Source organism: Anolis carolinensis, chromosome 4 (assembly GCF_035594765.1).
Source record: "Anolis carolinensis isolate JA03-04 chromosome 4, rAnoCar3.1.pri, whole genome shotgun sequence".
Classification (NCBI taxonomy): Eukaryota; Metazoa; Chordata; class Lepidosauria; order Squamata; family Dactyloidae; genus Anolis; species Anolis carolinensis.
This window is the reverse complement of record NC_085844.1, coordinates 29,921,450-29,935,440: the sequence shown is the minus strand read 5'-3', so window position 1 is coordinate 29,935,440 and position 13,991 is coordinate 29,921,450. Positions and strand designations below refer to the sequence as shown.

General features: G+C 44.3%; 1 protein-coding gene across 1 annotated transcript in view; it reads right to left on the bottom strand.

Moving 5' to 3' along the window:
- Positions 1-5,671, bottom strand: part of gdf6 (growth differentiation factor 6) — a 30,091-nt gene extending 24,420 nt beyond the window's left edge. Inside the window, exon 1 of the mRNA XM_003219500.4 lies at positions 5,097-5,671. Coding sequence (XP_003219548.3) covers positions 5,097-5,391 — 295 coding nt within the window. The 5' untranslated portion in view covers positions 5,392-5,671. The remainder of the gene's footprint in view (positions 1-5,096) is intronic.
- Positions 5,672-13,991: the final 8,320 nt, after the last annotated feature.

The following is a 13,991-nucleotide window of genomic DNA, read 5'->3' as shown; positions in this document are numbered from 1 at the left end:
CTGTGTGCCAAATATGGTCTAGATCCCACGTTCTGTCTGTGTGTGTGTGGGGGGGGGGGGGTGTCGCTGTGGTCTGTGGGAGCCAAATCGGGTGAAGGTAGTGCAAATCCTATCATAACCGAACCAGGACATAAAGTGGGTTATGGAGGTGCTGCGTGCCAGGTTTGGTCCTGATCTGTCATTGGTGCAAGTCGCAGTGGTCTGTGGGAGTTAAAGTGATTGTAATACTGCATATCCCAATCATCCGTGGTTCTACCTCCCCCAAACCCATTTTACTATAAAAACAGGCACAAGGTTGTGTCAAATTTCAGAGTTCTAAGTGCACAAACGTAAGCAGGCTGTATTTTTTATATAATGATACATGCATATGGATGTATGTGTAACTGTGTGTGTAATTTTAATCAATTCTTTCATATACGTGTGTATGTAATTTTTATTCTTGAGTAACTCAGTATACAAATATATATGAATATCATCCACACATACATCACTCGTGGATTCTCAGCTGCTGCGGAAGCCAAGCCTGTTTAACTCATTAGAGAGAGAAATGGAGGCGGGGATGCTGCGACTTCAGAGGAAGGGGAGTTCTCTTGGAGTGGGGCAGCCCCCTCCCCTCGGCCTTCATTATGGTGGGAGACTAGACAATCTGTGAGATGTTATGACATGAGCCCGCAATTAGATCACGGCGCTGAAATACTCCAATCAGGGCCTGGATGCTAAGCAACCCTCGGAAGGTCCAAGCACCAGGTCACAGCCTGTGACACATCACATCAAAATCAGAGGGACAGGAAATGGGAGGGGGAGGAGGAAACGGGGGGAGTGGAGGAGGAGAAAAAGAGGAGGAGGAGGGGGGGAGTAGAAGAGGGAGAAGAATCCTAGTATCCGAGAGTTGGAAGAGACCTCCTGGGCCATCCAGTCCAACCCCATTCTGCCAAGAAGCAGGAAAATCGCATTCAAAGCACTCTGACATCCAGCTTCTGTTTAAAAAGCCCCCAAAGAAGGGGCCTCCACCACACTCCAGGCCAGAGAGTTCCACTGCTGAACAGCTCTCACAGTGAGGAAGTTCTTCCTCATGTTCAGGTGGAATATCCTTTCTTTTCTATAGTTTGAAGCCATTACTCCCTGTCCTAGTCTCCAGGGCAGCAGAAAACCCTGTGACTTCCCCTCACATCTTTATCTATGACCCTCATCATGTCTCCTCTCAGCCTTCTCTTCCGCAGGCTAAACATGCCCAGCTCTTTAAGCCGCTCCTCATAGGGCTTGTTCTCCAAACCCTTGATCATTTTAGTCGCCCTCCTCTGGACACTTCCAGCTTGTCAATATCTCTTTTCAATTGTGCTGCCAAGAACTGGACACAGTATGATTCCAGATGTGGTCTGACCAAGGCAGAATAGAGGGGTAGTATGATTTCCCTGGATCTAGACACTAGACTCCTATTTTTGCAGGCCAAAATCCCATCCGTTTTTGTTTTTTTGCAGCAGTATCAGCATTGTTGGCTCATGTTCACTTTCCTGCCCATGAGGTTCGAGGTCCGCACTTACTACTGTGGAGCCAGGCATCCCCCATTCTGTGTCCTTGCATTTCATTTTTTCTGCCTAAGTGGAGTATCTCGTATTTGTCCCTGTTGAAGTTTATTTTGAAGAGGAGGAAAAGGGGAGGAGGTGGTGGAGGAGGATGGAGAAGTAGAAGAGGAGGAGGGGGAGAAAAGGGGAGGAGGGGGAGGAAGGGGAAAAGAGAAAAAGAGGAGAAAAGGGAGAAGAAGAGGAGGAAAGGGAAGAAAAAGAAGAGGAGGAGAAGAGAGAAAAGAGGAGGCGAAGGAGGAAAAGAAGGAGAAGAGGAGGAGGGGAAGTAGAAGAGGAGGAGGAGAAAGAGAAGGGAATGAGATGAAAGGAGAAAAGGAACAAGAGAATAAAAAGAATAGCAGGAAGAGGGAGGAGGAAAGGGAGAGGGGTGGAGAGGGAGGAGAAAAAGAAGAGGAGGAGGAAGAAAAGGGGAGCAGAAGGGGAAGTAGAAGAAGAGGAGGAGGGCAAGAGAGAAAAGAAAAAGAGGAGGAGGAAGAAGAGGAAAAGGAGAGGAGGAGGAAAGGGAGAAGAAGAGGAGGAGGAAAGGGAGAAGAAGAGGAGGAGGGGGAAAAGGGGAGGAGGAGGAGGAGAAGAAGAGGAGGAGGAGGATAAAAAGGAGGAGGAGGAGGAGGAAGTAAAGGAGGAATAGGGGAGGAGGAGGAGAGGGAGAAGAAGAGAAGGACTCGAAAAAGAAGACGAGAAGGAGAGGGAGAAGTGAGAGAAGAGGAGACGGAGGAGGAAAGGAAGGAGAGGTCGAGGAGGAGAAAGCAGAGGAGGAGATGAAAGAGGAGAAAAAGAACAGGAGAAGAAAAAGAGGAGGAGGAGGAATGGAAAACGGGCAGAAATGGCCAGGAACCGGCACCCACCCGCAGGAAGCTCTTCCCTAACCACTTCACCCTCACCTTGTGTGGCCAATGCAAATACCTTCCCAATCCCCCTTACAGGGTCCCCAGAAGCGAAAAGACCAGCAGAGAAACGATGCCCGATTGGGGGGGGGGGCACTTTGCCAAACTTCGGACCCAACCTCAGACGCTGGGCTCCTTATACACGAGTGGGGCGTTAAAAAAAGAAATGGGAATTGTGTTCTCCCCAAGCAGAAATGTTAAGAGTTGGGGCGGGAGGGGCTGAATTGGAAAGTCGGAGCTGGTCCCATTTTATGGCTGTCAAAAGAAAAGGCGAACTGAATCCTAAGTCCTACGGGTCTACACTGACCACTTCAAAAAAGAAATCCGCGACGAAGCCGCGGACGCTGCGGATCCTGGACCGGGGTCGGAGCCGCATTCGCCTGCGTTTCCTGTGGGATCAGGTGCACGTTCAGTTCTCCGCCTCTTCCGTTGCTCAATGTAGATACTAGGCTCTGAGGCCTTGATTCACCTTCTTTTCTCAAAGGCAGCTTCAACCCATTGTATGCAGTGGGCCGCTCAGAAAAGTAGCGCGAAAACAGCCCGAAAGACTCACAGAAACTCGGAAAAGTAGCTGTTTGCCTTTATTGATCCATTCTATGGATCGGCTCGAGTCGGGATTAGTCAGTGGACTGAGTGTTGAGGAGGAAATGAAGGCATTGCCCGGCTGCTGTGAGTTTTCCGGACTGTATGGCCATGATCCAGAAGCATTTTTCATTTTCATGGTTTCCTCCTTTCTGTCGAAATTGTCCACATGCTTGTGGATTTCAATGGCTTCTCTGTGTAGTCTGACATGGTGGTGGTTAGGGTGGTCCAGCATTTCTGTGTTCTCAAATAATATGCTGTGTCCAGGTTGGTTCATCAAGTGCTCTCCCCTTTAGTGAATTCTATATCCTTGAGTGATTTTTTATTCCAGTCCTCAGAAATATTATCTAGCTTTGCAGGAACTTCAGCATTCAGTCTGGCGTTTAGAAGCACAGGCTAGGCGTCCAAAGAAAAGAAAAGGAGAAGGCGGCAAAAGCGGGCAAAGGGATGAGGCGGGAATGATTTCCAATGTCCCTTTGCTTTAAAGGTTTGGAAAGGAAAACCTTCATTGGGGCAGAATTCTTGTTTGGGGGAAAAGGCAATGTTTTCCTTTCGCCCTCCTGCTCTTTGCCAGAAGCAATATCTTATGAGATCCACAGAATGGCAGCACAACAGCGAAATGCAAAGTTTGATTGGGTTGCTGTGAGTTTTGCGGGCTGTCTGGCCATGTTCCAGATTCATTCACTCCTAACGTTTCTCCCACATCTGTGGCAGGCATCCTCAAAGGCTGTGAGGTTTATATATCTGTGGAATGTTCAGGGTGAGTGAAAGAACTCTTGTCTGCCTGAGGCAAGTGTGGATGGTGCAATTGGCCACCTTGATTAGTATTGAATGACTTTACAGCTTCAAAGCCTGGCTGATTCCTGCCTGGGGGAATCCTTTGTTGGGAGGTGTTTTATTTTAAGGTTTTATTTCTCGCTCAAAAATAAATCATGGTCGGGAAAGTCAAACCAGGCGCATCGACATCCTTTTCTTTTTTGCTCTAATCGCCTGCAAAAAAAGACAGCTGGTTTCGGGCAGGTGGAGCTGTAGTCTGAGGAGGAAAAAGCCCTCTTGGGCAATGAAAGCCTTTGTCACACTACAATCCATTCCCAGGACAGTGAAAGTGGCAGTGAAAGGGCGTTAATTGTACAACGTAGGTGCCAAAAAGGAGGAATATTCAGGAGTCTCCCTCCTTCGCTCCTTCCTTCCGTTTCCTTCTCTCCTTCTTTTCCTCCTTCTCTCCCTCACTCCTTCCTTGTTTCCTTCCCCTCCATCCTTCAGTCCTTCCTTATTTCCTTCTCTCCTTCCTACCCTTCTTCCTCATTTCCTTCTTTTCTTCTCTACTTCCTTCGCTTCGCTCATTTCCTTCCTTTCTTCTCTACTTCCTTCGCTCCGTCCTTGTACCCTCCACTCCCTCATTCCTCCCTTGCTTCCTTCCTTCCTTCTTTCCTTCCTTCTCTCCTCCAATCCTTATTTCATCTAGCAGGAAGAAAATAATGAAACTTCCCATTGCTCCTTTGGAGAAGAAAATGCGTGAAGTGGCACAGTTGACGTAAAGTCAAAAAATAATATGGAAATATGGGTGGACAATATGATGAATAGATACTACCCGGTGGCGCAGGGTTAAACCACTGAGCTGCTGACCGAAAGGTCGGGCGGTTCGAATCCGGGGAGCGGGGTGAGCTCCCGCTGTTAGCCCCAGCTCCCGCCAACCTAGCAGTTCGAAAACATGCCAATGTGAGTAGATCAATAGGTACCACTCCGGAGGGAAAGTAACGGCGCCACATGACCTTGGAGGTGTCTACGGACAACGCCGGCTCTTCGCTTAGACATGGAGATGAGAAACAACTCCCAGAGTCGAACTGGACTAGACTGAAGTTTTGGACTTCAACTCCCACCATTCCTAACAGCCTCAGGCCCTTTCCTTTCCCCCCTCAGCCGCTTAAGCCCGAGGCTGTTAGGAATGGTGGGAGTTGAAGTCCAAAACACCTGGAGGAAGGCCCAAGTTTGCCCAAGCTTGGTACAGATAGATAGAGAGATAGACAGATGAATCCTCTGTCCTTACCTCTCCCTCGGTCCACGAAGCTGGTGACGGTGTTGGCGGCTTTGGGCGCCCGGGAGAAGCTGGCGTTGCTGCCGGGCGAGGCGGAGGAGGTCCGGTAGAGGGACAGCATGTACTCGGGGGGCTCCACGCGCGGAGAGGCAGCCTCTCGCATGCCTGCCTGGGGGGGCTCCCGGAAAGGAGGAGGAGGCCTGGAGGAGGGGATGGAGGCCGGGTGGCCGCAGGGCAAGTGGCCCCAGAGGAGGAGGAGGCAGGAGGCGAGGGACACGGCGGAGAGCAGAGCCCGGGCAGCATGCATGACGAGCGGAGGAGCCAGGCGCGCCCGCTCCGCGCAGCTCCCTCCGGCCGTCTGCCTGCCCGCCGCCCGCAGCGCCAGGACAGGGCCCGCGCGGGACACGCCCACCCACACGCCACGCCCCCTGCTCCAAGGGGAGGGGTGCGGGACCCCTCCGAGCGCCTCGCCCAATCCGATGAAAAGGTGGACTGGACTTCTTCTGCATCTACACTGCCATGTCCATTCAAGTTCGAGCTCCTTTCCACCACAGTGTCCATCCAGCCCAAGATTCAGGGGCCCTTGGGACAAATCAGGCCCTGTTCTAGTTAAGTGATAGTAATAACATAATAATAAATTTTATTTCTACCCCGCCACTATCTCCCCGGATGGCCAACAAAATAAGTGCGACATAAATAGATAAATCTGGGCCCCAGATGGTCCGAAACAAACAAAATGAAGTTCAACAGGGACAAATTCAAGATACACCACTTAAGTAGAAAAAATGAAATGCAAAGATATAGAATGGGGGACGCCTGGCTCAACAGCAGTAGTTGAAAAGGATCTTGGAGTCCTCCTGGACAGGAAAGTGAACATGAGCCAACAATGTGATGCAGCAGCTTAAATAGCCCATGGGATTTTGGCTTGCATAAATAGGGATATAGTGCCTAGACCAGTGGTTCCCAAACTTATTTGGCCTACCGCCCCCTTTCCAGAAAAATATTACTCAGCGCCCCCTGGAAATTAATGGTTTTTTAAAAAAAAAAATAGCAATTAAACAGAAAGATATACTGTATGTATTTATGTTTCTACTGTTTTTGTAAAATATAGTAAAGAAAGGTGTAAATTAGAAACATTGAAGTTTGCAACTATGAAACTTTTTTTTGAATTCAGAATAGAAAGGTAATACAAAAAATGCACCTGTGGCCATCACCGCCCCCCTGGATTGCTGCAGTGCCCACCAGGGGGCAGTAGTGCCCACTTTGGGAATCACTGGTCTAGATCCAGGGAAGTCATGCTACCCCTCTATTCTGCCTTGGTCAGACCACACCTGGAATCATACTGAGTCTTGAAAGGAGATGTTGACAGGCTGGAAGGTGTCCAGAGGAGGGTGATTAAAATGATCAAGGGTCTGGAGAACAAACCCTCTGAAGAACGGCTGAAAAAGTTGGGCATGTTTAGCCTGCAGAAGAGAAGGCTGAGAGGAGACATAATGAGGAGGAGGACCATGTATAAATATGTGAGAGGAAGTCATAGGGAGGAGGGAGCAAGATTGTTTTCTGCTGCCCTGGAGACTAGGACGTGGAACAATGGCTTCAAACTACATGAAAGGAGATTCCACCTGAACATCAGGAAGAACTTCCTTACTGTGAGAGCTGTTCAGCAGTGGGACTCTCTGCTGTGTGGTAGAGGCTCCTTCTTTGTGTGGTAGAGGCTCCTTCTTTGGAGGCTTTTAAGCAGAGGCTGGATGGCCATCTGACAGGGGTGCTTTGAATGCAATTTCCTGCTTCTTGGTAGGGAGTTGGACTGGATGGCCCATGAGGTCTCTTCCAACTCTATGATTCTATGATTCTATGAAATCTGAAATAATAAAGACCACAAAATCTGAAATGATAAAAACCACCACATACATACATAATTACAATGTAATGTAAGGGTCCGGGGAGCTTCCCTGGAATTTGGTGGGAAAGAGTAGTAGAGTTCTGTGTCATCTGTGTAGAGATGACACCCAACTCCAAAACTCTGGATGATCTTGCTCAGCAGTTTCATGTAGGTGTTAAAGAGCATGGGGGAAAGAATGGAATCTTGTGGGACCCCACAGGTCAATGGCCAGGGGTCCAAGCAAGCATCCCCCAGCATCACCATCAGGGTATAATCCTCCAGGAAGGAGCAGAGCCACTGCAACACAGTGACCTCAAGACCCATTCCAGAGAGCCGACCCAGAAGGATATCATGGTCGATGGTATCAAAAGCTGCTGAAATGTCCAAGAGAGCCAACAGGGACACACTTCCCCTATCTAGTTCTCTGCGAAGATCATCCACCAGGGTGACCAAAGCTGTCTCCATTCCATGACCAGGCCTAAAACCTAATTGGTGTCTTCCAAGGTAGGCCCAGTAGGCCTACACAGCCTGCTTTGGGAGACACTCCCACAGAAGATTAACTTTTTCATAATGGACTGACTCTATGATCAACTCTTTCATTATAGACTTCATTACACTAGTGCAGACATGGGCAAACTTATGCTCTCCAGGTGTTTTATTTATTTATTTATCTTATTTCTACCCCACCTTTCTCTACCCCACAGGGGACTCAAAGCGGCTTACATATGGCAACTATTAGATGCCTTAAAACACATACCAACAGTAAGCTTAAAATAAATTAAAATTAAAATGAATACGTATTAAGCATTTAAAAACATTACATTCAGTATTAAAATCACACCATCCAAAAATCATAGTCCAAGGCCGTTCCGTCATCAATTATACCTAAGTACCAAGTCTATTATTGCACTGTATTAATCAATGAAAGCCTGATCCCAGAACCAAGTTTTTACTTTCCTTCTGAAAGTAAAAGAAGTCCAGGTGTTTTGAACTTCAATTCCCACAATTCCTAACAGCTGGTAATAAGCTGGCTGGGATTTCTGGGAGCTGAAGTCCACAACACCTAGAAAGCTGGAATATGCCTGCATGTTAGGGAATCTGAGCTGTTAGGCCAGTGGTTTTCAACTTGTGGGTGCCCAGGTGTTTTGGCCTACAACTCCCAGAAACCCCAGCCAGTTTACCAGCTGTTAGGACTTCTGGGAGTTGAAGGTCAAAACATCTAGGGACCTACAGGTGGAGAACCACTGTTTTAGGCTCAAAAAACCTTCTCAGTTGGGTGATTATTACACCATCAATATAGCAGAGTACCAGAAGTAAACTTCACAACCACCAGAAACTTAGGTGTGAACTGGGATAAGCTTCTATTCCTTAGGAGTGCAGAGTCATAACTTTAGGTTCAAAAATATTTATTCAAGTAAAAGAAATACATTCTTGACAAAAAAAAAGTTTTGGAGCTAACTAGCTTACTAAATCTAATCTTCTAAAGAGGTAAAAGGTCAATGCAGCTACATGGCCATCCCAGGGCAATAAAACTTAAAGAAGAAGTTCCCTCACAGAATTCTATTAGTACATCATCAAAGGGGGAGGAGATAGTGACTAGTAAGAAGAGGAAAGACAAAGCCCTTTTGGGAAACATGCATAGGAATGTGAGGGAAGGAATCCCTAGGCTTAGCCCTGTCTCTAGCCTAGCTACTCTTTGAGGACTGGTGCAGTTCAGGGATGAAACCCAACAGTAAAGATAATCTCGGGATTGATGCAAGGTCTTGATGCAAGGTCTAAATGTTTTACGTTGTGTTTGTGATTGTTCTATAGTTTTACAGTTTTAATTGGTTTTAATCTATCGTCATATGCTGTTGAGAAAAGCGGTATATAAATGCAATAAATAAATAAATAGTACAGGCATGGGCAAACTTCAGCCCTCCAGGTGTTTTGGACTTCAATTCATAATTCCTAATCCTAACAGCAGGTAATAAGCTGGCTGGGGTTTCTGGAAGTTGAAGTCAAAAACACCTTGAAAGCTGGAGTATGCCTGTACAAGAGCATCTATCCCGGTGGTTCCCAACCTTTTTTTGACCAGGGGCCACTTTGACCAGGGACCACTGTCCAACATTAGTACCAAAAGGGTTATGAATCAGTTTTTGATCAACTTTAGATTTGGTTTGGTTATTTGGGGTGCTGATTCAGAAAATTGCCTTGGATAGACCATATTGGCTCTAGTTTCTGATACAAAACATATGCCACCCAGTACTTGCCATCTGCTTGCCCACAGAAAACCATATTTAATAATCTAGAGCTGATGTGGTCTATCCAATGCAATTTTCTGAATCAGCAGCCAAAATAACCCCAGGAACAGACCTAAAAACGAAGACACCAAGAAAAACTTTTTTTGATTGGGCTGTGTTATTGTCCATAGTAGTAACCCTGAGGCCACGGACCATATTTTAGTTCTTGTGGATCACCGGTAGTCCACAGACCGTACGTTGGGAACCACACCACTTTTAATCCGGTTGTTGCCTCCTGCAGAATTCTGGGTTTATAGTTTAGAGAGGGCCCTTTAAACTGCTCAGCCAGGGAGGTCCTGGGCCTCACCAAACTACAAAGCCCAGATTTAAAGTGGATAGATGTTTTAGTGCAAGCATGGACAAACTTCAGACCTACAGGTGTTTTGGTCTTCCACAATTCCTAGTTGAAATCCAAAACACTTGTAGGGCTGAAGTTTGCCCATGCCTGCACTAGTGTGATGAAGTCCTATGTCTGGAATTACTCTGAAGCAGAAGTTTATCACATAAGTAAAATCAATCATAATGTGCCACCACCCCTTAAGTACACCTAAGCACAATGAGAAATCTGACACTGGATGTAATCCTGGGAGTTGTAGTTGGGTGAAGTGCCAGCACTCTTTGGCAGAGGAGGCTCCAGAGCTTGAAAATTGTGCCCAGTTGGCTGGCCCACCAGAGGAGAAGTGGATCTCTATGCACAAGCAAGCAAGACTCAGGCTGCAACTACCCTGTTAAATTAATGCAATTTGATCCCACTTGAACTCAATCCCCATGCCTCAATCCCCTGCCATCTTGGGAGTTGTCATTTTGTGTGTTCTTTAGCTGAGGCCCCATCAAACTACAAATCCCCAGATCCCATAGCACTGAGCTACAGCAGTTAAAGGGAATTCAAGCTGCATTCACTCTACAGCTATATGCACTTACAGACAGTAAATTTTCCCCTTGGAATTGGAGATGCTGGGGAACAAACCTAAGATCTTTTGAATGTAAAGTATTATACTTAATTACAAATACAATGACCACAAATACAACTTAAGAGGACTCTATGCAGGATATTAAAAACCTTCTCAGGTCACAAGGATAAAAAGCCCTCAGGTCACAGGCCTTTATAAATGATTTTCTTGAATATGTATTGATTACACATATACTTTAAAACTGAAGTTTTAACTAGGTTATGTGTTATGGGTTTTTGACTGATTGTATGTGTTTTATTTATTATAGACTGCTCTGGGTCTCCCGAGAGAGAAGAGCGGTATATAAATCAAATAAATAAATAAATATTTTAATATGCTGTTGTTCTCCATCTTGATCTATGGGGAATGTTGGGTCAAACTTCCAGATCATCCCTTGCACACTTTTAAGGCTTCTCTCTACCCAAATTTATCTCAGTAATTCTTTACAAATTGGATTCTATTGGGATGCAGAATTCAGCATCTCATACCAAAGGGTATGTTTTTTTTTTAAATTTGATGTTTTTAATATTATTTAGACCAGAGTTTGGAAGCATTACTTTTTAGAGCTACAATGTGCAGAATCCATAGTTAGAATGGCTCATCTGCCTCTTTCACTCTGTCATCCTTATTTCCTAGCCTAGCCTATCTAATGCAGGCATGGGTAAACTTTGGCCCTCCAGGTGTTTTGGACTTCAATTCCCACAATTCCTAACAGCCTACCGGTTGTTAGGAATTGTGGAAGTTGAAGTCGAAAACGTGAAGGGCCAAAGTTTGCCCATGCCTTGTTAATGGCTAGCCATATGGAGCTGAGGATTCTGGGAGATGTAGGACACAAAAGAAACTTTTCCCAGCTCTGATTTCATGTTAACCCAGCAGATTTGGTCTCTTAATCTATTGTGGACTACATCAAACATCCTGGAGAGGCCAGGAATAACTATTCAGACTTTTAAAATACAATGAAGTACTGTTAATCGTTTGAGACCCTATATGAGTGAAAAGTCAAGGCTGAGGGCAATAGACCCACAGGTGTTCCTGCCACATCAGTGTTTGCTCTCCTGAAATCTATAAAACCAACACTAAAGGGAGACCCCGACAAGCAGGCAGCACCAAACTAAGAGCTCAGAAGTGGTCAAAGGTTGGTGAAAACCAAGTCAGAATGAAGAAGCAGATAAGAACTATCCAGTGAGGCACATGAACTTATCTTTGTCCTCTAAAACCACACACACACACACACACACACTCACACACCACAAACAACTGAAAAGACCCAAGGCAGTTAACAATCCAAAAATGCACAAGAGAAGAACAAAATTTTGATTAAACACAACACAAAAACCATTGGAATAATTACATCCACCGGTAAATAAATAAATATAAATACATATAACCAGCACCAATATAGAGAAAAGCACTCTAACACCAGGCCTGCTCACATTTGTGCCAGAATAAACATGTTTTAATTACTAATGGAAGGAAACAAGAAATCTTTCCTTAATAATGAGTTCCAGAGTCTGGAGCTACTACTAAAAGGTCCTTTATCTTTATAGAAAATAAGAGGAAACGAAGGTCCTTCTTGATCCCTTGGTCTGTAGAATCTCATAACTTGAAACACTTTCCTTTTGAGGGTTTGCTATTTGCAATTCTTTGAATGATGAGTTTCTTTGTGCAAACCCATCCTATGTTTTCTAACAGTTGGTGGATGCACTGGTTGGGACATCAGGTATCACTATATCTCATCTCCCAGGTTGCCACATCATATGCAATAGAGCTGTCCCAGAAAGCAAATGAAACTGTGTGACACCTACACATAGCTTGCCACATCTAACAATTAGAGGCTGAGAGACTGAACCTCCATTTACATTTCTCTATGGGCTTGGACACTGAACAAATGGGACTCCTCTGTACTCCACAAACCTTTCTTAAACTGAACTTGCTTCCTCAGAGGATATGGGCCCCCACATCAATTTGTCTGGTTTTTTTTTGGGGGGGGGGGGTTGGAGACATTTTATTTCTGAGTTGCTCTCAATCAGAGGGAAGGGGCACCTAGCAATGTTTACTGCCATCTAGGGATGGTTGCACAACCACTTTTCGTGTTCCTCCAATTCAGCTGTACAAACATGAAGAAAAAAAGTGTGGTCAACTCCAAAGCTTGGCAGCTTCCACTCTAGGTTTAAGTTCAAACTTTAAAGGAGGGCTAAGCTTGATTCTTGAAAGATATTCAGCACTTTCAATAACTTCTTCTTCCCTGATCCATTTGGGAAGCCCCATTATTCAAATATCATTCAAGTGACCCTGCAGATAGAAGCTGGATCATAATAAAATGGACACAAGGCTTGTCTTTCTTTGCCCTGCTGGTTGCTTACAGCAATTTTATGCCTTGCCTTTTTCCAAGAAATTTAAAATAAGATTAAATCAACATTTTATTTTTAAAAAGTTTTGAAAAATAGCTAAAATAAATAAAGTGATTAAAATACATTTAAAATAAAATTACTGATTTCTATCATGTGGCTGTTTGAAAACATTACTATTTAGCCTTACAAGAAGGAGTTGTCCCGGATTCATGGAAAGAAGCAAGGATTACAATGATCCCGAAAGAGGGATCAGATTTAACGGATGTTAGGAACCTCAGACCCATATCGCTATTAAATTCGGACTATAAAATCTTTACCAAAATTTTAGCAAACAGATTAAATGAATTTTTATCGGACTGGATAAGTGAAGAACAAACAGGGTTTTTGCCATCAAGAAATATTAAAGATAACGTACGCACAATAATTGATGCAATTGAATACTATGACCAAAACATTCAAAAAGAAGTAGGATTTTTAGCATTAGATGCCAAAAGGCTTTTGATAATTTAAATTGGCAGTTTTTCAAATTAATGTTTCAGGAATTAGATATGGGCCTGCAATTCCAGAACGGGATCAATAGCATCTACAGCGACCAATGGGCTAGGATCATAATAAATGGGGATGTAACAGAGAAATTCAGAATTGAAAAAGGTACGAGACAGGGATGCCCGCTATCCCCTTTAATATTTATTTTTGCGCTAGAATTACTCCTTAAAGCGATCAATAGGGATGAGAAGTTACAAGGGATAAGAATTGATAAACAAAATTATAAATACAGGGCTTTTGCCGACGATGTTTTATGTATTATTGAATATCCAAAACAGAATATACATAATTGGTTCGACAAAATTGGGGAATTTGGGAGGGTAGCAGGATTTAAGATTAACAAAAAGAAAACGATGATTCTCACTAAAAATATGTCCAAGGAAAAACAAAAGGAATTGAAAGACACTTCAGGACTAGAAATTCCATCTAAAATCAAATACTTGGGTATTTGGATCTCAGCCAAAAATAATCAACTATTAGACCTAAACTATACACTTAAATGGTCTGAAATCCAGCAAGACTTAAAGAAATGGACTAGCTTGAATCTCTCATTAATGGGAAGAATAGCAGCAATCAAAATGAATATTCTTCCCAGATTAATGTACCTATTCCAAAATATCCCGATTATTAGGAAACCCAAACTATTCAAAGATTGGCAGAAAGAAATAATGAAATTTATATGGAAAAATAAAAGACCCAGAATAAAGTATACCACAATGATATCCACAAAAAATACAGGAGGATTTGGTGTCCCTGACTTGAGATTATACCACGAAGCTAGTGCTTTGTATTGGATTAAAGACTGGATTAAATTGGAGAAAAAAAATTATTAATTTTGGAAGGTCATGACCTAAGGAGAGGGTGGCATGGGTACCTCTGGTACGAAAAGTCAAAAA